At 41.8% G+C, this 27826-nt stretch overlaps 1 protein-coding gene across 11 annotated transcripts in view; it reads left to right on the forward strand.

Moving 5' to 3' along the window:
- PMS1 (PMS1 homolog 1, mismatch repair system component) overlaps window positions 1-27476 on the forward strand; it is a 101718-nt gene extending 74242 nt beyond the window's left edge. For 6 of the 11 annotated variants that reach the window (XM_073306152.1, XM_073306153.1, XM_073306155.1 and 3 more), the window contains 4 exons: window positions 8251-8709; window positions 10755-10885; window positions 18334-18494; window positions 26832-27474. In XM_073306152.1, coding sequence (XP_073162253.1) covers window positions 8251-8709; window positions 10755-10885; window positions 18334-18494; window positions 26832-26996 — 916 coding nt within the window. In that variant the 3' untranslated portion in view covers window positions 26997-27474. Of the gene's footprint in view, window positions 1-1498; window positions 1558-5614; window positions 5759-8250; window positions 8710-10754; window positions 10886-18333; window positions 18495-26831 lie in introns of those variants that run through there. The other 5 variants (XM_073306158.1, XM_073306159.1, XR_012154333.1 and 2 more) reach the window with 5 other exon arrangements.
- Window positions 27477-27826: the final 350 nt, after the last annotated feature.

A 27826-nucleotide genomic window follows, 5' to 3' on the forward strand; every position in this document is an offset into this window, starting at 1 on the left:
TATTAAAATTATATTTTCTTGTAGACAAAGATAATGACCCTGTATAATTGCCATCTTACTTCAGTAGATTATTGATTTATTCTTTAAACACTTAGCACATGTTGTGTGTTCTCTCTGTGCCATTATAGACATCTCAGGATAGTTACTATCACCAACCTTCTTTTGCCCAATACCAAGGCACATTTTGAGCAACTTTTTTTCCAAGGGCTGGTAGATTCACTGTGCTGACTTATATCCCATTCAGCTGGGTTGTGGTCAGTGGGATTGCACAGATGTATAGGATCGCACAGAACGTCACTGCATTTTTTTTTTAACAATTACTTTCCATTACTTTCAATAAAATATTACTATCTTGTCATTCTCATGTGTTTTTAGAGGCAAAATCCTGGCCTCATCTATGCATTTGTTGGGGTCCCCCCACGTTCTTGAACTATCACAGTTCTGCTGGCTAAGTCCAGTTTTTAGGATAATCAGGCAGGAGGTGTACAGCGCCTGAATTGCATGAAGCCCACTTTTACAGGGACTTACCAAGAGGCTGTCATTCTGGGTGTGTTGTGGGAGGAGTTGGTTAGCAGCTGAGGCTCCACCACCATGTAGTTCCCCAATCCTTCTCTCTTCCATCCACTATTTTATTTATTTTTTTCATTGCTCTACACAAAAAGAACTTTTCCCAGACTCTAGGAATTTGAACAGGTTGTTCTGTTTTTTTAAATACAATTTTAAAAAAAACCCCAAAGCCCCTTAAGTCCAGAAGGTATCCCAACCCCCATAACTATGCATAAAAAACTGCATCAGATAATGAATTCTGAGAAGTATTTCATGCTAGCCAAATCCCCACCAATTCAGAGATCTCAGCACTCCCCAGCATCCAATCAAGACAAAGTAGATTGTCTTGAGCACCAGCCACAGAGAGGCTCTGTGTCTTGTAAGGAAGAATTAAATTAACCATATCTCTAAACAGTCCCTTGCTCATATTTTTCTTTAATCATCCGATTCGCTACCCACTGAAGTTAGTGGAAGTTTTGCCATTGACTTTAGTGGGAGAAGAACTAAGCTCTGAACTGCTGCTAGGAGCAAAAAGAATGAGAGACTGTTTCCTGTGTGGGATGTGATGGTCACTTATGAAGCTTGCCACTGAGAAGCTGCTTTTAAAAGCTAAAACAGTGTTAGGAATATGGGATTTGCCATACTAATTCAAACTCTTCCATTATCTCTAACATCCCGATTCTGGTAGTAGCCAGTATCAGACGCTGAGGGAAAAAAACAGTCCTTAATGCACCTAGTCAAGTATGTAGTGCAATGTCCTATTCAATGGGAGCAGGGGAAGGACAGTTCCTTCTTGACTCATAGGTAATCATTTTGTACTATGAAGCATGCAACTCAATTACACTTATCAACTTGCGTAGTTGTAACTGTCACTTTTGGTCATAAAATCATTGAAACTTATGTCCAGTTTGCCCTTTTTCCACTATAAATGTCACCTCTAATGAATTTACAGATGAGTTACCAAATCCCGAATACTGGAATCTCCATATTACCTAAAATGAAGATCTCTAGGTATGTAATTCATATTGACACCACATTTTTTTTAACCTGATTTTACAAAATTTTCAAACATTTCAAGACCTTAAAAATGTTGCTTGCTTGCATTATATGGCCTTCCCTGCAAACTGAACCTTGATGCATTGGAAAGGCTTGTGTGCACCAATAACCCTCTGAGCTGTGCCAATAGGAGTTTTAACTCCTGGCAGGTTACCCAAGCCAGACACGTTGTTCTGGGAACCTCAACTCTATTTTTTTCTTAACTTTTCTGCAATTAAAATCTCAGTTTTAATATTCTACTAGCATTTATTTTTAAACAAAAATTGGATTGCTCTTGGATAGAAAGTGAATATACACTATATATGGAATATCTGTTGAAGCTGATTTCCATATAATTTAATTAAATTAATAATACCTTTGAACAATAGTCTGTGCTAGACACCAGAGGTAACACTTGTCATCTTCTGCCAGCAAAGCAACATTTAATATAACTCCATCCAAAAGATATATTAGATAGAGAGAAATTCCCAGAATATAAGGTATATCCAGTTAGCATTTATTATAGACATTTCCCATTTGCAAAAAATTACCTATTATCAAAGATCAGTGCCCTAATGTTTTCTTTATGTTCATCAGACCTATTGTCTGGGGTTTTACAGATTTCCCTCCTTCAGATGGATATAACAGCTAAGTTTTCTGGTTCAGTGCTTAAGTATTGGCTAAGGCAAGCAACAATCCAAGAGATCAAAGATCTAAGAGAAGCTAACAAAGCAGAAAGATCTATAGTTGTCTTCTCAAAGGTAGCAATTTTGAAGATTTGTTCAATGTTTAATAAAAAATGTAATTCTCTACTAATTCGGTCCAGCAGGTACAGTCTGGATAAATTAGGTCACTGATAGCAGGGGTTCTCAACCTTTTTCTTTTTGAGGCCAACCCAACATTCTATAAAAACTCCACAGCCCACCTGTGCCACAACTGTTTTTCTCCATATAAAAGCCAGAGCCAATGTTAAGGGGTGGCAAGCAGTGCAGATGCCCAGGGCACCACGGGAGTTCAACCCCAGGTATTGGCTCAGGGCTCCGGGCTGTAGTCCTGCACAATGGGGCTTCAGCTTTCTGCCTTAGCCCCTAGTGAGTTTAATGCTGGCCATTCTTGGCGGACCCCCTGAAACCTGCTCGTGGCCCCTTCAGGGGGTCCTGGGCCCCTGGTTGAGAACCACTGACCTATAGTAACAAGGGGATTGTGTATTTAAAAGGATAGTCTAAGAAAATACAGATTGTCATCCACAGTCCATACACTTTTACAAGGTGCCAATAAAAGTCAAGAGACAAAAGCTATTGTCAGAGAAGAGGTATATTTTCTCAAAAGCAGCCCTAGAATGTGATACTTATCAAATACAGTAGAGTTTGAAATAATTGATTTGCATTATCTGGATGAGCTGACATTGGAAAAGGATGTCCTCTTTATTTTAGTTTGGGGTATTTGGGGCTCTTTCGAGTCAAATTTTGCCGAAAGTTGCCCTATTCAAATTATCCTACTTGCTTCCTCTCTATAACAGTCTCAGAATTCCCATCTCCTGGATTTCTCACTGCTTTGCTAAATCTTTGCATCTGGGCTTAAAGTACAAGTCAGAAATAGCCCAATGTCGGGTAAGTCACATGGGAGGAAGCCTTATTTTTCGTCCTTGAGCAAAGCTGCTTTTTGAATTGAGAATTTCAGCATCATCTTTAATCAGACTTCCTAAGACAGCTCTAACTAGCCAGGAGGCAACTACCTGTATTTCTCCTGGTCCCTCTGGATCACACCTGCCTATGCTGAAAGATCTTTCTTGAAAAGGGAAATGGGTAGCTTTCACTGTTAGTGACCCTACTGTTTACTTTCTGAATCTAGACTGAACGCTGTCAGATACTTACAAATCCCTCAGACTCAACACTTGCAGGGCTGGAGTTCCTCCTGAATTAAACTTATAATAACAAGTGTTCCTTAAATGTATGGGTTTTTAAAGTTTTAATATGTCATTGTAAACCCAATAGCCACATAATTAAATGTTCACCTTTGTAACAAACTGGCATTGAAAGCAGAAAGAGTATGGATCAGGTCAAAGTTATAACCCAAAATTCAGGATTGAACAGAAAAACTTAAGTGATTTCACCCACTAATTTTACGAGTAGCAGATGTTTTTTATCTTAACCTTTACTCCATATTTTCCTTGGACATGATTTGTTGCTCTTCCCAAGATGACTGCTTTAGTTAACTAAATATTAGTACCATATGTGAATGTTAGCACATTATAATTAATTACAAATGGTAACCCTTCTGTTGACCTTATTTTCCACCATACGTGCAGATAATTGAATCTGACTGTTCCAGCAAGTATCAGTGAATAAATTAACATAAGACCAGTTAAAATACTTACCTCCAATACTGATATAGGATAATACTGCTTCTTACTGGAAATCAGTTGTATTACTAGACAGAATCCAGGATATTGAATGGGGGTAGGAAAGGAGAAATGAGCAAATTGCTGCTAAGGTCTTTAAATATTAAAATTTGTATCTGGGAGGCAACCAGCCCTATAGGTCAGTAGTGTAAAGTCCCTGCCTTTATATAACCTAATATAACGTTAAGACTATTATCTTAGTCGTACCCACAAAAAAGCTTATAGCAATTTTAAGTGTCATAGAGCCTGACTGTGCTATACCCATCCCTGTTGTTCAGCATTCACTCCTGCTTACTCCCATGAAGTCAATACGATTACTCACTTAAGTACTCACCAACAGCAAATGCAAGTGTTGCACAGTTAGATGCATGATCTCAATCCCCTTTATACTTAAGCACTGATATAAAAGAGGTCTTCACTTTAAGGGTCTGAGTGTTACCCTGTATGTACAGCCACAGAGGAACAAAGGAATTGCCATAGCAATGACTAGTAGTCAGTGTAGTTCAGTATCTTGTTTCTTACAGTGGTTAGAACTAGACGCTTTGAGGGAAGGTTTCAGAAATCCCAGAGAACAGTTAAAGAATAGCCTGCTTATAAGAAAGTTTCTTCCTTGACCTCAGTTAGTGGTTGGCTTAAGCAAAATAATTTAATTCTGTATTATTTTTATTCTATCTAATGTAACTGTGGATCATCTCATTATTCATATAAATGAATCATGGTTTTCTGAATCCTGCTATGCACTTGGACTCAATGATCTGTTGTGACAATGAATTCCACAGGATAATAATATATACATTGGGTAACAAGTTAATCATTTTTAAAATTTTTGCTTTCAATTTCATTTAGTATCCCTTTGCTTTTATATTATAAAAGGGAGTAAATAGGAGATCCTTACTTACCTTCTCTGCATCAGTCATAATTTAGGTGTTTGTTTAGTTTAGAATACCTGGCAACCTGTCTTTTCAAATTCTCCTCAAACTAAAGTCTTTCTAGAGATGGTCTGATCTAGAATTAGTGGGGGAAGCAAAAGTGGATGGGAATCTGGGAGGCAGTGACCATGAGTTGGTTGAGTTCAGGATCCTGACGCAGGGAAGAAAGGTAAGCAGCAGGATACGGACCCTGGACTTCAGGAAAGCAGACTTCGACTCCCTCAGGGAACGGATGGCCAGGATCCCCTGGGGGACTAACTTAAAGGGGAAAGGAGTCCAGGAGAGCTGGCTGTATTTCAAGGAATCCCTGTTGAGGTTACAGGGACAAACCATCCCAATGAGTCGAAAGAATAGTAAATATGGCAGGCGACCAGCTTGGCTTAATGGTGAAATCCTAGCGGATCTTAAACATAAAAAAGAAGCTTACAAGAAGTGGAAGGTTGGACATATGACCAGGGAAGAGTATAAAAATATTGCTCGGGCATGTAGGAATGAAATCAGGAGGGCCAAATCGCACCTGGAGCTGCAGCTAGCAAGAGATGTCAAGAGTAACAAGAAGGGTTTTTTCAGGTATGTTGGCAACAAGAAGAAAGCCAAGGAAAGTGTGGGCCCCTTACTGAATGAGGGAGGCAACCTAGTGACAGAGGATGTGGAAAAAGCTAATGTACTCAATGCTTTTTTTGCCTCTGTTTTCACTAACAAGGTCAGCTCCCAGACTGCTGCGATGGGCATCACAAAATGGGGAAGAGATGGCCAGCCCTCTGTGGAGATAGAGGTGATTAGGGACTATTTAGAAAAGCTGGACGTGCACAAGTCCATGGGGCCGGACGAGTTGCATCCGAGAGTGCTGAAGGAATTGGCAGCTGTGATTGCAGAGCCATTGGCCATTATCTTTGAAAACTCGTGGCGAACCGGGGAAGTCCCGGATGACTGGAAAAAGGCTAATGTAGTGCCAATCTTTAAAAAAGGGAAGAAGGAGGATCCTGGGAACTACAGGCCAGTCAGCCTCACCTCAGTCCCTGGAAAAATCATGGAGCAGGTCCTCAAAGAATCAATCCTGAAGCACTTGCATGAGAGGAAAGTGATCAGGAACAGCCAGCATGGATTCACCAAGGGAAGGTCATGCCTGACTAATCTAATCACCTTTTATGATGAGATTACTGGTTCTGTGGATGAAGGGAAAGCAGTGGATGTATTGTTTCTTGACTTTAGCAAAGCTTTTGACACGGTCTCCCACAGTATTCTTGTCAGCAAGTTAAGGAAGTATGGGCTGGATGAATGCACTAGAAGGTGGGTAGAAAGCTGGCTAGATTGTCGGGCTCAACGGGTAGTGATCAATGGCTCAATGTCTAGTTGGCAGCCGGTATCAAATGGAGTGCCCCAAGGGTCAGTCCTGGGGCTGGTTTTGTTCAATATCTTCATAAATGATCTGGAGGATGGTGTGGATTGCACTCTCAGCAAATTTGCGGATGATACTAAACTGGGAGGAGTGGTAGATACGCTGGAGGGGAGGGATAGGATACAGAAGGACCTAGACAAATTGGAGGATTGGGCCAAAAGAAATCTGATGAGGTTCAATAAGGATAAGTGCAGGGTCCTGCACTTAGGATGGAAGAATCCAATGCACCGCTACAGACTAGGGGCCGAATGGCTAGGCAGCAGTTCTGCGGAAAAGGACCTAGGGGTGACAGTGGACGAGAAGCTGGATATGAGTCAGCAGTGTGCCCTTGTTGCCAAGAAGGCCAATGGCATTTTGGGATGTATAAGTAGGGGCATAGCGAGCAGATCGAGGGACGTGATCGTTCCCCTCTATTCGACATTGGTGAGGCCTCATCTGGAGTACTGTGTCCAGTTTTGGGCCCCACACTACAAGAAGGATGTGGATGAATTGGAGAGGGTCCAGCGAAGGGCAACAAAAATGATTAGGGGTCTAGAACACATGACTTATGAGGAGAGGCTGAGGGAGCTGGGATTGTTTAGCCTGCAGAAGAGAAGAATGAGGGGGGTTTTGATAGCTGCTTTCAACTACCTGAAAGGGGGTTCCAAAGAGGATGGCTCTAGACTGTTCTCAATGGTAGCAGATGACAGAACGAGGAGTAATGGTCTCAAGTTGCAGTGGGGGAGGTTTAGATTGGATATTAGGAAAAACTTTTTCACTAAGAGGGTGGTGAAACACTGGAATGCGTTACCTAGGGAGGTGGTAGAATCTCCTTCCTTAGAGGTTTTTAAGGTCAGGCTTGACAAAGCCCTGGCTGGGATGATTTAACTGGGAATTGGTCCTGCTTCGAGCAGGGGGTTGGACTAGATGACCTTCAGGGGTCCCTTCCAACCCTGATATTCTATGATTCTATGATCCATAGCATTATTTTATGTTTGTATAGTTTAAAAGTGCTTAAAGAATCCCTACAATAAACTACATCAGTGTAATTTTATTTCTTTATAAAGTTATTCAAACTGATCTTCGTAGACTAGGCTCTTCCTGAAATCCTGCTTGAAGAAAGTCTTTTCCTGGGGCTCTTATAATTTAGCCATGGGGCCTGGCAAGCAGTAATCCGAAGCAGTTTGCTACCAAATGCCTGTGCTTCTCTGATAAGTTGATTGATATGGCTATTACAAGTAGTCCCCCAAAATTATGAATGTAGGTATCAGTGTCAGTTTTTTATACCTTTTGCAGTCAAAGAATTTAAAACCATTTGAAGTCAAAATGCCAAGAGGCACTACTCTGCAATACAAGTTAAGTGCCTATAAACTGAACATGTACTTCTGAAACAGTATTTCTGGTTATAAATTTAAGGTTAGAGTGAGCCTTTAGGTGTAAAGCAGAGGTATTCCTCCAGGGCAGATTGGAAGAGGCCCTGGAGGTTTTTCGCCTTCCTCTGTAGCATGGGGCACGGGTCACTTGTTGGAGGATTCTCTGCTCCTTGAAGTCTTTAAACTACGATTTGAGGACTTCAATAGCTCAGACATAGGTGAGAGGTTTTTCGCAGGAGTGGTGGGTGAAATTCTGTGGCCTGCGTTCTGCAGGGGGTCAGACTAGATGATCTTAATGGTCCCTTCTGACCTAAATATCTATGAATCTATAAGTAACAGCTCAGCTCCTCTGGCTGTCACACTGTGGTAGAGGCAAGGCTCCATCCAGTGTTCAGACACTTCTTTCCCACTTGATCAATGGGGTAGAGTACAGGGATCTGAGTACGTGGGTCAGGATGTAGAGAAAGCTAATGTGGCTGTGAAAGGGAGTGGAGGTGCATGACTGCATTAGAATGTGTGTCACAATCTGGCCTTTAGTTTGTTACATTTGTGATTTCTCTCCCATACTCTGCCCCACTCTCTGTTTAGGTATGAAGAAAAAGCCATGAAAGACCTGGAACGATACAACCACCAAACCAAGAAAGCTGTGGAGCAGAGAATACAGAGATCAACAAAAGAGACAGAAAAAAGATACAAGCCCAAACTGAAGACTTCTCTCTCTGACCAGCAGAAACTTGACAAACTTTTTCAGTCTCAAATTGAAAAGAAACACAGCCATAACCAAGCTATGAAAATTGTACAGGTGCCCTTTTCTATGAGTTCTTTCAAACGTCAACTTCAAAGGCTTGAGAAGAGAAATTTTGATAAAGACGAGTCTTGCCTGATCTGTCACCTGAGTTTTCCTGATGCGTGGATAACTGCTTCTGAAAAAAAAATCATGTTGCTAAATCCGTATAGAGTGGAAGAAGCCCTACTTTATAAAAAACTACTGGAGCAACACAAACTTCCTGTGGAGAAACTGGACAAGCCAATTGTATTAACTGACAGGTATAGTAGTGTGGAGCAAGGGTGTTGTCGTGGGGGTTTGAGGGTTTTGGTTTTGGTTTGGTTTTTTTGTGGTTGGTTTTGTTTTACTACGTATCATCTAGGAATTATCTACTGTAAACACTGAGGCACAAATTTTTCTTTAAGTGATGGTCCCTCACTCAAGAGCTCCATGCACCTGAGACCAGAAGACTTATTAGCGGTGTCCGTTGGTCTGTGCCTGCGTCTCCTTGTGCTCCAAACTGAGGGCATAGGGAGTGGTGCAGATTTCCTGCCTCTTCGGTTCCTTTGTACCATCCATGGTCTGTGACGGAATCCCTCCAGTGTCCACAGCTATACTAGCATTCCTGCTTCAATTTCAAATATTTCTGTAAAAAGTTTTTGCCTTTATCTAGTTAGTTAGTGGTAGTGTTTAGTTAGCTAGTGTTAGTAGAGGTTTTGGGGGAATTCCTCCACCCCAGTGTTCCCACTATTTGGAGTACTTGGTATGTCTAAGATCCCTGGCTTCAAGAGCTATGTGGCCTGTCCCCAGATCTTCCCAGTTAGTGACTTCCATGACACTTGTTTCTATTGCCTGGGGAGATCAACGTCCCCTCCAAGTTGCAATATTTGGCATTCCTTTCCCCTCTGAACCTGGCAATCTTGAGAGTTCCAGCTCTGAAGATTCCTGCTGGATTGCTCAATCCCCCAGGCCAACCCTGAGTCATCATTGGTTGTAGATGCTGAGAAGTGCCCCTCTGAATGCAGTACTCCCCTGTTCTGGATCATGAGAGGACAGAGCTAAGGACCTGAGCAGGCGCAGTAGATGGGAGGAGAGTAGGAGCAAACACACTCATAAAAAGGAGAAATCCCCTCCCAAGTCCTCATCTAAGAAGAGGACTTCTTCCCCTGCACCCTCCCAATCTGGTCAGACTCTGCATCCTGTTACAGTTGTGTCAGGATCTCAAGGGGAGCACAGGTCTGGCTCGTAGTATAGGGAGCCAAAAGTGCTTTGAAATCGCTGACCCCTGAAGGGGTGGGACCACCTCTAATACCAGTAAGCAAAAGAAGGGAACGATGCTGCCCACACCAACAGTACCATCCCTCATCAAAAAGGGGATTTGGTGATACCCATATTCATCACCTGACCTTAATCAGCACCACTGGCTCTGTCATAAGGTAGATACGGACCACGCAACTCAAAACTCCAGCTACTGTAAGGTAAGTAACATTTCTTTTTAAATCTACAGGGAAATATTACTTTTACATTTTACACCATGTTTTAAAATTAGAAAGAGACCTAGTCCTGCTTGTATTGAAGTTACTAGGAATTTTGTCATTGATTTTTAGGGTTGTAAAGTGAGGGCAAAATACTTCTTAAAATAAATTATTTTATTCATCACCCAGAGCTTTGCTAAATATTCCCTATTTCCACAGCTCCTCACCAACTTTTACTGACTGTGGAGCAGGTGCGGTCTAATGTTAATTTCTAACAATCTAGATTTTGGGGTTCTATATAGAATGTAAGAGAATTCGTATCCTTATCTGCTTACCTTAACAGTTTCTATGCATTATAATTTTTTGATTTTATTTAATTGGATCCTTCTTGCCATCTAGTTTTTATAACAGCTTTATTATCTAACAATTTTAATTTTAAATCATGATGCTTTTTTCTTGGAATAATAGGAATATACTTTTGATTTAGGTAATTTATTTTTAGCAGTATCAGTTACAAAAAATAAAACACAGGTCTTTGGAATATAAAAAAAAAATTGTCAGACTCAAGTCTGTCTTTTTCAAGTTTATTTGACCTGGAGTTTTTATGTTACTTCTGTTTTCCAAAAAATCTAATGTTGCCCTTTTACAATAAGAATCCATTTATCCCTGGATTTTTTTCAAATGTACATGTAATTTTAAAAATGTCTAATAGATTATACTACTTGGTTAACAGACTTGTCATGGAATTGTCATGCTGGTAGTAAATATATTATTGTTCACTCCGTCTCTCTGTTTATTATAGTTTTTTTTATTTTAAGCCTTGTAAAATTGTTTGTTTGTTTGTTTGTCAGTTTGTTCAGCGGATCTCATTATATGGATTCTCTCTACAATATGCCAAAGGATTGCCAAAAATTAAATGGATCAATTTACTTGTCGGATCCAAGGCTTATAGCAAATGGTTTTAGGATAAAACTAATACCAGGTATGATGTAGTTTTGTATTTATTTTGACTCTGAAACTTTTTTCTTTCACATTTGAAATGACTCCATATATGATATATTGCAAATCTATATCTCCTCACCAATCAAACCATCTGTACCCTCAGTTCCTCAGCATTCAAAGGTATTCTTATGTGGCTAAAAGCATCATCTCTGTCACTCAGTGCATTGGGAAATAGAAAATGATGGCTGGTTAGTGAGGCAGTAGAGCAGAACTTCAAACAAACATTTTGTCAGGAATAAAACCCAGGTCTCCTAATTCTCAGTCCTATGCTCTGACCACTGCCCCAAGCTGCAACTGATGTTGACAAATCTATCACTTGTGATATGGGAAGCACTCATTATATGTTTTGCAGAGGACTTTGTTAGACCCATGATCTGCCTTGGTGACATTGACCCACATCATAACACTTCAGATTTATTTTCATAAAAGTCTTTCCTGTATTGAAGCCACTGTCGTAGACTGGAGTCATAATTCATGGATATCCCTGTGCAATGCAGCTGAATAAGGACAGAGTTCTTTTTGTTTTCTTTGAAATGTGAAGCTTTCCGTATTGGCACACTTGCTAAACTAACCAGGCCTTTGGAAGGCAGGAATGGTTTCTCTTCTGTTCTCTGTAGGCCTGATCTATATCCCACTGGCATCAATGACTTCAATGGGAGCTGGATCAGATGTTGTGAAAGAGTCTTTTGCAAGCGGTTCTTTGCCACAGGAAACAAGTGGAAAACCTTTAAATTTTTGCATAAGAAAAAAAATAAAGGAAATATCTGTGGTGGGCTATTTGTATCCTCAGCATCTCAGCAGCTGAAGGAAGGCCCCAGAATCCATGCCTTTTTCCTGCCTCACTGTTCTTTGGTCTTCTGGAATGGAAGTCACCGTTCTTTGGTCTTCTGGAATGGAAGTCAGTGTTTTGGTGGGTCTTCCTCAAGCCCAACAGCCTTTCCTAGTGCTTACCACTCCCACCGCCAACACCTCCAGAGTTCAGGATGTCTCTTGCTTTGCTGTGCAATGGATCGGCGACGCTCTGGAGGCCCAGCAAGGCAGTTTTAAGATTTGAATACTGGTCTGCCTTTGCATCAGGATCATCATCATAATTTTTGCTAGCACTTAGTTTGGGGTCAATAGCAGGGCTGTTTTAGAACCCCCATCAGTCTACTCTCCAAAAGATTAGTGGTATGATATAGATTCTTTCTCATTTATTACCTTAATAGCCCAGAAGTAAAGAGTGGGTATACTTTTACACTAGATGATTTACAGCCATCCTGCCATCAGTGGAAATCCAAAGACAGGCTTCGCAGAGGCAAATCAATTGCAGACATTTCCTCTATCACAGTGCCCACGGAGGCTAGTTTCTTGGGGTGCAGTGCCTAGATGGCAATTCACTTGATCCAGGGCAGAGATTCACTGTAAGAGCTGTTGGGAATGCTGTAGCTTCATATGTTACCACATCATGCATATGCAGAGTGATGACAGATGTATTGTAACATATGGAAACCTTCAAGGACAGGTCCAAAAAAGATGCTGGAGCAAGTCATTAGTGAAAGGCCAAACTGTTCTTTCAGGAGAAAGCTATTCTTCCTTCTGGGCCACATATAGCCTGAACAGAGGATGCTGGCAAACTGGTTATCAATAGGCAATAAGTCAATAACAACAAGTACATGGAATTTAATCCAGGACATTCTTTAGCGGATCCCAACCTAGTGGCTTCTTCCTGCAGAAGGGGCCAGTTCCTCATTTGCTCCTTTTTCATAGTTGTTTGTGCTTACTTCCCAGATACAGAGTGCTTATTAGGGGCTCCTTGAAGTTTGCCAGGGTCCATTTCTGTTGTAAGCTCTTCAGATATGCATGCAAGCTTGGTGTCATCTTAATTACGGACACTCTCTAGCTCACCTTTCTCATGACTCACTTCAGCTGCAAGGTAGTGAGTTGGGATTATTTTATTTATAGACATAGATATTTTTTATTCTCTAGATAAAATTACCTGCAGACCAACCCTAGACTAGTCCATCTTGGAATAGTGAGAACTCTAAACAATCAATTTGTTTCCCCTGAAACTTCCCATTATAAGACCCTGTTTTCAGTTGCTTATAACTTTGCCAAACTTTAGCCATCCAACACTTAATCAGAAAAAATGTGAATGATAATTGGGGATCGTTTAAGAATACTTTACTGGATACCCAGAAAGCCACAATCGAAGAAGAAGGCCCAACTGGTTAAAAAAACAGCCTGGTTTAGAGGGAAAGTGAAGGCAGCTGTAAAAAAAATAATGGAAGAAAAGGGAAGTTGATGATAATTAATATAAATCAAAAGTTTGTAATGGTAGAAAATTGACAAAGGAGCATGAGTTCCTAGTGTGACACTGGGGACAAAATAGATAATGCAATCCTGGGATGCAGAAATGGGGGAATCTCAAGCAGGAACAGAGGTTATTTTATCTCTATATTTGGCACTGGAGCAATTCCTGCTGGACTGTGTCCAGTTCTGGTGTCCACAATTCAAAAGAAGAATGTTGATAAATTGGAGAGGGTTCAGAGATGAGCCGTGAGAATGACTAAAAGATTAGAAAACATGCCCTATAGTGACAGACTCAAGGAGCTCAATCTATTTAGCTTAACAAAGAGACAGTTAATGGGTGACTTGATTACAGTTTGTAAGTATCTACATAGGGAACAAGTATTTAATAATGGGCTCTTAATCTAGCAGAGAAAGGTATAACACTATCCAGTGGATGGAAGTTGAAGGTAAACAAATTCAGACCGGAAATAAAGCATATATTTTTAATTCTAAAAATAATTAACCATTAGACCAATTTACTTAAGGGTTGTGGGAGATTCTCCATCAGTGACTATTTTAAAATCAAGAATGGGTATTTTTCTAAAAAGAAATGTTCTCAGAATTATTTTGGGGGTAATCCTATGGCCTTCATTACCTTTCTGGCTTTGGAATATATGCAAGCTGAAATTTTCCATACCAGATGTCTGACTCAGGCTGAATTGTTTTGGAAAATGGTCAGTTAAAATGGTTTAGTTGGTTCCAAGAATCAAGCGAGGGAAATATTCATTTTCATTCTTTTTCCTACAGCCAACAGCCTCCTTCACTACACAGCTCTTATTCATCCCCAGAGAAGTTCCAGTCTATGCACTGAATGAGGCAGGGGTCCTGTGGAAAAAATAGGATGTGCTCATGTAATTAAAGTCTGTGTCAAAATGCATACATAGAAGGAAGCCAAATTAAGGTAGCACAGGCAGCCTCAGTTCTGGCATTTTTCCTAGCTTGTGAGGGTTTGACTTTGCAGCCATAATGTCCTTTTTTAATGTAAGTTGAATGTGTTATTTTACATATTTGGTTTGTTTAGCATGAGATGGTCCTTGTATTTCTTTATTTTAGGGCAGGATGCCATATCAAACTGAGTTAAGTGTCACAACAATAGCATTTGCACAATAGCTGGTGGTCCATCTTTTCTTCGGTCTGAGCCTCAGATAGTAGCAATTGTTCTCTCAGCTTTGAAAGTGTTTGCCTGAGAAAGGTGTGGCTAATTCAGCAAATATGACTGGAGTATATACAGTTATTAAATCAGAAAGCTCTATATTATAAACTGGATATTAGAAGATTGCTGAAAGCATTTACACACTAAGTCCAAATATTTCCGGGAACAAAAATATAGTTAATTTATCTCTCATTCCTCCCTCTCCCCCACCCCTCATAGATATCCTGTCACATCAGAAAGATATACACATACATAGTAAAAAAAAATATTTCCCACCCCTCTGTTCATTCAGATTGCAAACTAGCTGTCTCATAAGCCTTACTAGCCAGAGTTTACAAGCTGTGATGCAGCTTTCTAGCTCTCATTTTGTTTGTGATCAGAACTCCCATGGTGAACTCTGTTCCCACTGCCCACTAAATAACTAAGTTTCTTCTTTTTTGACGCTTGGTATATTTGATGTTGAGTGGAAAAAAGACAACTTTGTAGGTGGGGCAGCTGAAAGGAAGCAGATTTTCATGGCCAGTGAGAGAAAATGCTCCAAAGTTCACCACGAGGGCTTTGTTTGAAAAGGGAAGAGGAACACTGGCAGCAATGAGAAATCCACATTTTTGGCCAGTTGAAAATTAGTCATTTGTTCACTTGGCAATATTTTCCTTGGACATTGCACATTATTTCACAGAAATCACTTGCGGAAACTAAAGAGTCGATATTTGAATACTCCAGAATGTCTTTATACTTTGTCAAAAGCTTACATGTACAGTGAGGTTTAAGTGTCTTCTCACTTCCTCAGAGGTTGCCAAATTGTTCTTGCAAAGATTTACAGATGAAAATATTTGAATCAGTATACAGTATTCCACTTTTCAGTCTACAGAATATAACCACACTCAGAGTGGGTGTTCTTTTCTGCCTCTGCTGTATCTGTAGCTCATGGAAGTCATACTTCTCAGCCTTAGCTCGAGCTTTAAGAGGAATACACTGTCTGGTGAACTCGAACCCAAATGTGGATGTAGGGATGTTACAGTTGATAATTTTCACAGAGAGATTTGAGCACTTGGAGCTTACATTCAAAAGTCAAAATAGTTACTTACTATTGCAAAACTACTTTTACAGCAAAGTTCAACAGTTTGCTTATTGAAACTTATTTATAGGACGTACAGCCATGTTGAAGATAGACATACTAAAATCCACACTTACAAATACATAGAAGGTGAAAACATTTGGAATTACTTGGATAATATACACAAGAAAAATATGAGTATCAGGTAGCTATGGGATGCCATTGGCATCCTGTTCATATGTGCCACTAAACATCTAGTTTAAGTCTCATGATTAGATAGTTGGTATTCAAAGGAACCATTCAGGCAGTTTTAGTTATATGTCTAGCCAGAGTCTGTGGCAAGGGATTGGGTATCTCTCACCTAGTAGCAAAAATGATATGCTTGCATAGGAGGGTGATACTGTGTTATGAAAGGGGGTGTCTCGGGACCACAAGGGCTAAGATGTTAATGAAACTTTTGTTTATTGTTACAAAATTAATGAGTGGTCGGGAGTTTTATGTTACTTTATCTTTGGCTTACTCTTATTGTAACGACTACCATTCAAAATCTTTGTAACCTTTCATCAAGGGTACAGAAAGGAAAAACAGCTATAGCATTTGAAATGTAAAGTATTAAATAAGGCTTTCAATTTTACAATATTCCATTGCTCCCTTTTGCCTGAAAACTACTTTATAGGGAACCCCCCCTTTGATGGATTGTGTCCTTTTTCGGGCAAAAGAGAAAGTTAGTTGAAGTGGGCTGGAGCTGTTGTTGTTGAAGTCTGATCCTGTTTACAGTAAGACTAAACAAACACACAAAAGGGGAAAGAAAAGAATAGTAAAGGTAGAAAATGCAGCTTCAGTCTTCTGTGCTGACTCTCACTTCCAGCTTCCCTGCTGGAGAAACACGAGCACAGTGCACATTGTCTTGTCAGCCACTATAAGAGCTGGCAAACTTGTACCAGTGTCAGGCTGCCTCTCTGATCAGACGCATAACAATGTTGCAAAAGATGGAATTGTCTTGGCTGTCTAAGCCAGACTCTCTTGAGACAGAAGACAAAAGGAGCTAGGGAAGAAAAAAATATAAGTCTCACATTCAAAGTGATGGTCTGGATTTAGCCAGTGAAGGTGAGAATGTCATTGGTTCTCTCTCTCTGGCTCAATTGGGCACGACATCTCTCAGGATCAGGATGATGAAGGTCCAAGGATGTCATGGTGGATCCTGCGGTCTCAGGAGACTGTGGAGGTGCCAGCGATGATAGTTAAACTTGTTCCTGTCAGCATGCACAAACTTCTCACTACCATTTAGTGACCACCAGGTAAATAATGTGCAAAAAAGGGATGGCAACCTCATTTGATTAATATTAATCCACTAAAACACATTTCTGTGATTTCAGCTGTAAACATTTCCTCCCACGTATAGAATCTTTCAATTTGTTGTTGTTATTAACTTGTGACCCCTCTTCACTGTTCTTTTAACTTAGGCTGCACTACTGTGGTGCTTCAGTGTAGACACTACAGTGATGGGAGGGGGGGTCTCCCCTTGTTATATTTAATCCACCTCCCCAATAGGCGGTAGCTAGCTGTAACAGGGCATAGTAGGGCCCCCCTTGGTCCTGCCTCTGCTCCAAAACACACAAAAAGACCTGGCTCAGCATTCACCGGTGCAGTTTATTTCCAGAGTGCAATCCCACCACCTTCTCACCATCTACAGCTTGGGGGTTTGAGCCTTAAGGACTTCTCGATCTCTGTAGCCAGGAGGGAAGAGCTACCCCTCTCCTTCCATTCTCTGGCTTCCCCCTTTGGCTTCCTTCCCCTGACGCTTCTGTGCAACCTCGGGCTAATTAGGCTGGCAGCTGTTTCCCCTTTGCCAATCAGGTGCAGGTTTCTCTAGGGAGTTCCAATCTAACTCCCTTAATTGGAGTTGGCATGACAGAGATCTGGCACAGGGGAATGGACTGAGATTGTCATGAACACTATTCCTTTGTGGGTCTGAGACAGATACTAGCAAGAGTAAGGTTTATGCCATTTATAGGGGATTTATTGAGTGGGAAATTAGGTGAGCAGAGGCTGAGCCTAAAGAAAAGAGAAGTTTATGTTGGGATGGAAGGAGGGTGCTTGGGTGGGGTTAATTTAATAGTAGGGTGGGTGTCTGGATTTGTTTAAAGGTTTGGATTCCCATGGTGTAGGGAGTTGAGTTTTTTTGCTGGGGTGTAGGTGGTTACATTAATAAGATGGTCTTTGCATCATGCCCTGGAGGTCCCTATTCAGGTGTTCAGTTGAAGTGGTGGCAACCCCTTGATGGATGTGGAGGGCCCTGTGGAATGGTTCAGTTGTGAGGACTTGGGTTCTTCAGTCTCTGTGGTAGTGGAATTCAATGGAAAGACTGCTTTTGATTTCAACGGGAATTGCATCTGTCCCAAATAATTGAGTTTGAGTTGGACGGATGTTTAAACCATTTGCATAGCAACTAGCATCAACACACTGTTCATAAAAACAAATCGTAGAAGCTGAAATCATTACATATTCACCTTTAATTTCATTTGTTTTAATAAAAGCTATGGGATTACAATGCCTGCCCAAAGAGGAAATACTGTAAAGTGGTGTAAGCATTTAAACAGTTCTAACTGGGATTTGAACTAAAGTAAACTGTGGCACATGTGGTGTGAAAAGGCACTCATGACACATGATTAATATGAAACCCAGGAGGAGGTCATGCTGTTCATTCCAATGAAGGCAAAATTAATTGTCTTAACTGTATTGAATTCTAATGACTAGTTTACTAAGTGTTTTTACATCAGTTTTATTTTCATTTGGCTTATTCTGGGATATAAATCAAAACAGTGTGTAACATAGATGTTGTTTATTGATATCAGGAATACTAATTATTTTCTTTTCTTATTGCCAGGATATTCAGCTACAGAAAACCAGCTGGAAATAGAAGGAATGGCTAATTGTCTGCCATACTATGGTATATCAGATTTAAAAGAAATTCTGAATGCCGTGATAAACAAAAATGCAAAGGAAGTATATGAGTGTAGACCTCTCAAAGTGATAAACTACTTGGAGGTAAGAAATAGCTGGTTTGCTTTCAGGTATTGGTCAGGTAGTGACCAATACCTCTCTAGCTTTCAGCATTAATTAAATGCAGTTCTATTCTGATGAGAGACTCATGATGATGAACAAGAAACAATAAAATCCAATATACTGTCTCTCAGTTGAATTGGCTAAAAGGAGTAAGAACATGTTTGTCACTTCAGTCATCAGATATGACTCTGAATATGCTCAGGAAGCATATTTCAGTAAGAAGGTACTCTTTTTATGTTGGCAGTTTTCAAAGAAGAAATGCGGTTTGAATAAATGAACTGTGACCTGATAAGACAGTATATAAAAACACTATAAAGAGGCAGTTTTCCAGGTTACAGTGCAGTCCCATCATAAAATTGTTTACAGTTTCCAGAAAGTGGTTGGTTCTTTTTTATGTGTCACAGCCACAAATTCTTAACTCCTGTCAAGCTGTCTGGAATGGCTCGAAAATGGATACCAACCTCAGGGCAGATTGTTACAAACCACAGCTCAAACCCCAAATTGGTTCTGTGTTCCATAATTAGCCTTTCCCAACCAAGTATCAAGTGTGGATTCTTGAAGCATTATAACAGCCTTAATATGGAGTCACAGACAGTCCCCTTGGGCACCCAGGCAATAGATAGATAATGCCTTACACCAAAAATCACAATAAGCAGGTTACTCTTAGTCCCAAATGACCAGTCACATACCCCAGGTCAATTGTACCTTAGATCTCTCACCAAAGACAACACTTGTAGCCAATCCTGTAATAAAATAACTAATGGTTTATTAACTAGGAAAAAGAAATTAGAGCTATTTACAAGGTTAAAGCAGGTGAACATACACACACAAATGAGTTACTTTTTGAAACCTAAGACTGTAATAGAAGCTGCTGTAATGCACAAGCTCTATATGTCCTTTAGGGCTAACCCAAGCTAAGCATCTTGGGGATCCCTTGCTTATACTTAGAAATATTGCCCTCTCCAAATGCCAAGCAGCATAGTGATACAGATTCTTCTGGTAGGCAATTTTTATTCCCTTCCCCCCCCAGAGTTCAAACTGTGGTGGAAGGAAAGTTTGTGCATGTCCCCTCTTCATGGGTGGGTGTATGTGGGAGCAATCAACAAAGTCTTTTATCTGCTGATGTTCCACAATGGTTTGTCTGGTGTCTATGGGCCTTCTTTTGTTGGGCAGGAGATGACACTACTTATGGTAAACTAATTTTTCACACTTGATAATGCTTCTCTCCTGAATGTGGGGGTTTCCAATTTCATAGCATGCACTTTTATAGTTACAAAGCAAACACTTAAATATTACCTTATAACACAGGATACAGATATTATAATGAAATTAATGTATGCAGCAACTCACGAGAATTTCATAAAGTCCAACAATAAACACTTCTCTATAAATCTAATTCCTATTTTAACAATAGTAACACACAGGTGAGCCAGACTGATTTCCAGCTATGCATTTATCATTGTTCAGTGAGGCCTAGGGGCCTCGGCATGAGCTGGCACCGGGACTGCCAGTGTCATAGCTCCACCATAACTAATCTGGTAATCATGAAATGATTTAAGGGATCAATTTAGGGAAAGTAGACCTACATCTAAAGTTTAAATAAACCACAGTGAGATGCACACAGTTTCCAAACAATCTGAAAGTGCACGGCTTTCATACAAAAATAAATAAAATTTCTACAATTCATGCAAAGAGAAAGTTGAGAGAGTAGAGATACAATAGAGGTAGATAAAATAATAATTAGGAAAAAGAACTTTATTTCTAGCCACTAAATTGAATTATACAAGTTTTAGTGGCATAAATTCAGGGATAATAGTCTTATTTTTTAAAAATTTGTTTTGTTAGCTTCAGGGCAAAGGAAAGAAGGTTTCTTCCCCTCAGACTGTGGCATACTCATGCCACACTGCTTCTTAACCCACTTTTCCTCTGTATGCTTTTCCCATGGTTGCTCACCCTTGTGTGCCTTCCTATGGACAGCAGACCTGCCAGTGGACCCTTTCCACCTCCAGATAAACAAGGCAGGATTTGTCCCACAGTATTTAATCATTAGCTGTGTGTATATACACACACACTCTCTCTCTCATTCTCTCTCTTTCTCAAACCCCAAGTTGACAAAGCATTCTGTATTCAAGAAAGCACTTTAGTATGTACTTAAATAGGGGTGGACTTAAGTATATACTTCAAGTGTTTTCCTATATAGGGGCCTAAGATAGCAAATCTTCAATCAACACATTATGGAGAGGCAAGAAAAGTGACATAACACTGAGGGGAACAGTATATTGTTATATATTTCAAATTATCTAATATTCTATATATTGTTTGTATATGAAATTGTTCATGCTGAAAGTTGTCCATCCAAAGGGCAGTAACTACCTATTTGTGTATTAAACATATTGCTAAGAGCCATGAATGAGGGGGATAGGAAGTAAGTGCACGCACAAGCACTGACGTTAAAAGGTCACTTTCCTTTGAATGACTAGCCTAATGGCTGTGGTTTTGTACTTGGATAAGCCATTTCCCATTTCAGTTCAGGGTTTTGGAGAACTGACAGGAACGGATGGGGAAGTGGACAAGCCTGTCTTCCATTATTCTTTGTCATCTTTCAAATCTGCCAAATGGCCCATAAGCTACCAAGCAACCAGCCTACTTTCTTCATCAAGTGGTGTCCTGTGGGTGCTCCACTTCAGGTGTCGGTGCATACTGGTACCGTTGATCGGAGATCTTCAGTAGCAGTGCCCAGTCAGAATGTGCATGTGCAGTTGGTGTCTCACGGCTTCGTTGAAATCTTTTTGGCGCACACGCATTCCAACCCCCTCAGTTCATTCTCAGCCATCCTTGGCTGAAGATGGAACTTGGGGCAGTGCTGAACCTCTTCCTCTATTTTGAGAGAAAATTAGTTTTAGTTAGATAAAACCTCCCCAGTTACTACTCTACCTTTAGACAGTTGCATAGAGCTCATTAAAAAACAAAACCAAACCAAGTTTTTCTTAACCCCTCTTCCCCCTTTGGGAGTGAACCTTGCTAATGTCTCATTCTTAGACCTTCTTCAGTGGGCCACATTAAAGATGCTGGGGTCTCCTGGTTTTAAAAAATGCGACTCTTGCAAGGATCCCATACCATGCTTGGATGGACATTCCCAATTTGTCAAATGTGTCGGTGAGACACACGTGCAACTAGTGCGTCCACTGCAATAATCTAAAAACCAGAGCTCGCCATGACCAAGACCTGCGTTTAAAGATTATTCTGATGGAGAAATCCCTCCAACCCAATTTGGAGACAGGCAGAACAAAACCCTCTCCTAGGTGCTCTCCGACCAGGTCAGAACTGACAAGAGCATGGCTCTACCATCTCACGAGAAGTAAAAGAGAGCCTCGACCTCCACAAACAGGGAATTGGGCACAAAGAAATGGTCCCCAGCGAGGTCCTTGCCAGCAGTGCCAACTGCCTCAAGGGTCAGCACCTGTGACGTTCCCGGCACCTCCGGCACCGGGTATGTAGTGTAGAAACGTAAGGAGTCAAGGCTACGTCATGGCCAGGTCTCCTCCTTGGCACCAAAGGTGCCGATACCTGTGCTGGAGTCAGCACTGTCCACACACATAGCCCCAGAACGGACAATGCCATAGGCACCAGCAACTCCACCAGTACTGACACACTATCTGGTGCCGCCATGGGGCCACCGGCACCAGCCAAGACCAAAGACAAACTGCTTAAACCAATGGCTTCTGACTCTAAATCCTTGGTGCTGCACACTCCAGGACAGACACAATTTCTAACGCATCAAGACATCTCAGTGGATTCTCCTCTACTCAGTACCGAGGGCTCACCCTTGATCCAGCCACCCTCTCCTACTGAACGCTCCGTCTTCACAGACAGTGATGGCAATGACCACGGAGACACAGTTTTTCCTCCACCCGACTTTCCTCCACCACAACTAAGACTGCCTCACAGGAACGTGCATCACAACGACCAACCCCACTTCCCATGGTTTGCTCCACCAAGGATGGGACCTCAACTACTATGCCCCATGCAATGGGCACTTTGGACGCATGGGCACCCTATAAGGCCCACTATTCCTGCACCTCCTCACCCCATAGAGCGCAGATCCGCTCTCCATCTGGATCCCCAATGCCATCCGTGTGAAGAGCCCGGACCTGACATGGAGTTGCCCAAACACAGCTCCTCTTCTTTACCTAATGAAGCCATCATGCCACCCCCACCAACTACGGCAGATGACTTCAAGCAATTTCAGGAATTATTGAAGAGGGTTGCAATCAGCCAGGACGTTCCAGTGGAGGAGGTACAGGAGAATCAACATAAGCTCTTGAAGATCCTCAAAGATTGCACTCCCCATAAACGATGCCAAAGTAGAACCGGCTGACACTATCTGGCAGACACCAGCCTCTGTCCCACCAACATGTAAAAAGGCTGACTAGAAATATTATGTCCCAGCTAAGGGTGTGGACCTTTTATTCTCACACCCACAGCCCAACTCCTTTGTGGTTGAATTGGCTAACCATAGGGCTAAACAACCTCATTACTGGTCCATACCCCAAGAAAAAGACTTCAAACACTTTGACCTCTTAGGTCGCAAGGTTTACACATCCTCTACTCTCCAGTTTAGAATTGCCAACTACACTGCTCTTCTCACTAGCTATGACTTTGATCATTACAGCCAACTTTTTGAATTCACCTCCCACATCCCAGAGAACCGAAGAGCAGATTTTAAATTGGTCCTGGTAGAGGGACAGCTAGTATCTGGAAAGGCGCTTCAAGCATCTCTGGACATGGCTGATATGGCAGCTTGCACCACAGCTACTGTGGTGGTGATGCATAGAGCCTCTTGTTTCTCCTCATCTGACATCCCTAAAGAGCTACAGACCAAAGTGGAGGATTTACCGTTCGACAAACTTTTTTCCTGAAAAACGGATGAAGTCCTTCACATGATGAAAGATTCCAGGGCTACCCTCCGAACACTAGGGATCTACACCCCTCCTTCCAAGAGAAAGAGATACCAGCCTTACCAGAGCAATACAGCTGCTCGCAGTCCAAGTAATATGACATAGGGAGGTCCCTCGGCAGGCCTAACAGAGGTCGAACAACCCAGTCTAAACAACCTATGTCCCACCAGTCGAGTAACAAACCGCAATTTTGAAGTCTTGGTTGAGGGTCTGAGCAACCAGTCCTTACCACCAGCGCCTACTTACCCTTTTGGCCATTGCCTCCAACGCTTCCACCGCACTTGGCGAAACATCACACAGGATCGCTGGGTCCTGGAAATAGTGCAGTCAAGCTATTCCATCCCTTTATTTCGTGCCTCCCTACCCTTTCCGTCCCTCTTCAGGGACCCCTCTCATGAATACCTACTTCAGGAAGAACTCAACTACTCCTCTTAGGTGCAATGGAACAAGTTCCAATACAACACATAGGGAAGGGGTTTTACTCCCACCATTTCTTGACCCAGAATTAAAGCAGAAGATGGTCACCCATTCTAGACCTGCGATGACACAACAAATTCGTCCGCTCCCAAAAATTCAGAATGGTCACGTTGGGCACGATAATACCAGTGCTGGAACAAGGGGACTGGTTCTCAGCTCCCGACTTAAAAGATGCATACTTCCATATCTCAATACACCCAACACACAGACGATTGCAATAGTTCATAGTGGGACACGATCACTTCCAATACAGAGTACTCCCATTTGGTCTCTCCACCACACCGCGGGTGTTTTCCAAGACACTCACGGTGGTAGCAGCCCACCTGCGCAAATGGCTCTTTTCCAAAGGCTCGGACTGCAAATAAGCTGTGATGCCTACACAGCAAATAGAATTCATTGGGGCTTACCTGGACTCAACCCTCGCCAGAGCCTTTCTCCTGCAGGCCAAGTTCCTCACTATCAGACACCTCATACACACGGTGTCCATCTGTCCAGGGGTCGAAGCCAGAATGTGTCTGCAATTTCTGGGCTACATGGCAGCTGCCACGTTCGTGGTGAAACACGCCAGGCTACACATGAGGTGCTTACAATTTCTTTAAGCACAAGATCACGATGCAACCCCACCCTAAATTTCTGCCAAAGGTGGTGTCCTCTTTCCACCTTAACCAGACAATACACCTCCCCACTTTTTACCCCAAAACTCCACAGAAAGCGGCACTTCATACCCTTGATGTAGAAAGGCGATTGCCTTCTACTTGGACAGAACAAAATCATTTCATAAATCACCTAGACTCTTCATATCTACTGCAGAATGCTCTAAAGGAGCTGCTATTTCGAAACAGCAGCTCTTCAAGTGGATCTCTGACTGTATTAGGTCCTGCTACCAGATCCACGACATTGAACATCCTGATGGCATCAGAACTCATTCCACTCGAGCTATGTCAACATCGGTAGCGTTCCTACACAACGTACCCATTATTTACATATGCAAAGCCGCTGCATGGTCATCAGACCATACGTTTGCCAAACACTACGGTAGCATACAAGTTGCCAGAGCAGACACTGTCATAGGTCATACAGTACTGGCTGCCACTGCCAAACCCACAACTCCAAAGTCCCCCCAACTATAGTAGGTACTGCTGTACATTCACCTGAAGTGGATCACCCACACGGACACCACTTGAAGAAGAGAAGGTTACTCACCCTATGCAGTAACTGAGGTTCTTTGAGATGTGTGTCCCTGTGCGTGCTCCACTACCCACCGCCCCTCCCCTCTTCTTTGGAGTTAGTCTTAAAGGACTCCATGGTGGAGAAGGTACTGAGGGAGTCGGAATGCGCACGTGCCAAGCAGACTCCAGTGCCTCCATGAGACACCAACTGCGCACACTCGTCCTAACTGGGCACTGCTACAGAAGATCTCCCATCAACGGCGCCAGGACGCACCAACACCTGAAGTGGAGCACCCACAGGGACACCACTTGAAGAACCTCAGTTACTGCACAGAGTAAGTAACCTTCTGTTTTTATGCTGGATTTGGGCCTGTATGACTAGTTTTTTAAGACAAGTCTTGATGAACAGATTCATCAAGAGATTATCTATCTGAAACGGAGGAGAGCAGATAAGGGCATTTGTTGGGCCTGTGAACATTTCTGTTACAAGGAAAGATATTTCACAGCAATAACAGCAGTAGGCACGTAGAGAGACTAAACGGGAGACATAAGGCCTGCAATAATTTTAAAAAATCAATTGAAAAAAATTGATGTGGGCTTGAGGCCAGCTTGGTGGCCTAATTGCAGTACACTGCCAAATATGCAGTTCAAGCTTTGTCTTTGAACTCTACATTTGAGCAGGATGCTCTTTGCCTTTCTCTCCAGCTTGATGGCATAATGGCAGTACACTGTCAAGTAGGCAGTTCAAGCTTTGTCTTTGAACTGTACATTTGAGCAGGACGCTCTTTGCCTTTCTCTCCAGTGATCCTCGTTTGGCAGCTCCAAGGGGCAGTATTGACTACTAGTTCCAGAAGGAGTTACATTCAGACCTCCTGGCTGGAGGGAAATCCACAATGATGCAGAACCTTTCAGGCTGGGAGAAAAAGGGACGGCATCCCTGGACTGTGGGAGGGAATGAAGTAGCTCAAGCTTAAAAATTCCTGAACTCATGTTCAGTTTTGTACATTGTGAAGGAAGGCAGCAGGCAAGTGGTGAGGAATACTGGCTAAGTAATATGATTAAAATACCAAGTCAGAAATGCCACTTTAAAGAGACCTTAAGGTTTTGTATTTTGTCAGCTTTCAATGAAATCAATAAATTAAGGGAACTAAAAAGATCAAAAGGTGCCCAGCATCTTGGAAGACTGGACCCTAAAAGAGAGTACAAACATGACCAACAGATTGGCAATACAAGTTAATTTCCAAAAAGAAAAGGAGTACTTGTGGCACCTTAGAGATTAACAAATTTATTTGAGCATAAGCTTTCGTGAGCTACAGCTCACTTCATTGGCAGCCGATGAAGTGAGCTGTAGCTCACAAAAGCTTATGCTCAAATAAATTTGTTAATCTCTAAGGTGCCACAAGTACTCCTTTTCTTTTTGCAGATACAGACTAACACGGCTGCTACTCTGAAACAAGTTAATTTGATGCTATTCTTTCTCATTGTGATTTGACCTGATACCTTGCTTAGTACCTTGAAATGTCATGTAAGACTTTTGCTTAGAGTTGTAGTTTGGATGCTGGGGTTGAATATACTGGTAATAAGAAATAGAATTTACCACTAGGAAAGAGAAAAATGGAATATACTACTACTGCCTGTTGAGTTTATTGAAGCCACATGTTAATCTGATACAAGGTAGCACTAAAAAATTTATGGGGGGGGTTTCCTCTCCACAGGGAGAAGCAGTGCGTATGTCTCGGCAGCTACCCTTGTATATGTCAAAAGAGGATGTAGAGGACACAATTTACAGGATGAAGCAACAGCTTGGAAATGAAAATAAAGGCTGTGTTCATGGTCGTCCCTTTTTTCATCACTTAACAGATATTCCAGAATTTAAGTAACAAGCACAAATCCAAGGAAGTTATTCAGTAAAGTAGAACATTTTGTTTGGGTTTGTATTTCTTCTCCTTAATTTTGACCTGTACTCTGTATTGTCAGCCCGTTTTCTACAAAATTTTTATACAGCAACTTTTCACTGTCTTAAGTTCAATGTCTTTTGTTTTTTAAAGTTCAGCTACTGTTTGTAAACTGTGAATAACGTACAGAAACTTATTTGCAACAACTCATTGCTATTTTTTTCCCATTAAGAATTTAGTTAATAAATGTTTGCAACTATCATGGTGTTTTTTCAGTGCATGTTACATAGTTTTACCTGTAGAACGTGTGCCTAACAACCTCTAGACCCCTTTAGCCTTACTTACTTAAGCGTATACCTCTTACTGAGGGTTAACTTACACTGCTTTATATATTCCTCTGAATCTGATCTAAGTAATAGACATTCTGATTATCTTTCCCAGATCTGAAGAAGAGTTCTGTGAAGCTCAAAAGCTTGTATCTTTTATCAATAGAAGCTGGCCTAATAAACGATATTACCTCATCCACCTTGAGTCTCTAAACCAGGGGTGGGCAAACTTTTTGGCCCGAGGGCCACATCTGGGTGGGGAAATTACATGCAGGGCCATGAATGTAGGGCTGGGGCAGAGGGTTGGGGTGTAGGAGGGGGTGCGGTATACAGGAAGGGGCTCAGGGCAAGGGGTGTAGGAGGAGGCTCAGGGAAGGGGATTAGGGTGCAGGAGGGCGTGTGGAGTGTGGGAGGGGGCTCAGGGCAGGGTGCAGGAGGGGGCTCAGGGGGCAGGCTCCAGCCTGGCGCTGCTTACCTTGAGGTTTCCGT

Source organism: Lepidochelys kempii, chromosome 11 (assembly GCF_965140265.1).
Source record: "Lepidochelys kempii isolate rLepKem1 chromosome 11, rLepKem1.hap2, whole genome shotgun sequence".
Taxonomy (NCBI): Eukaryota; Metazoa; Chordata; order Testudines; family Cheloniidae; genus Lepidochelys; species Lepidochelys kempii.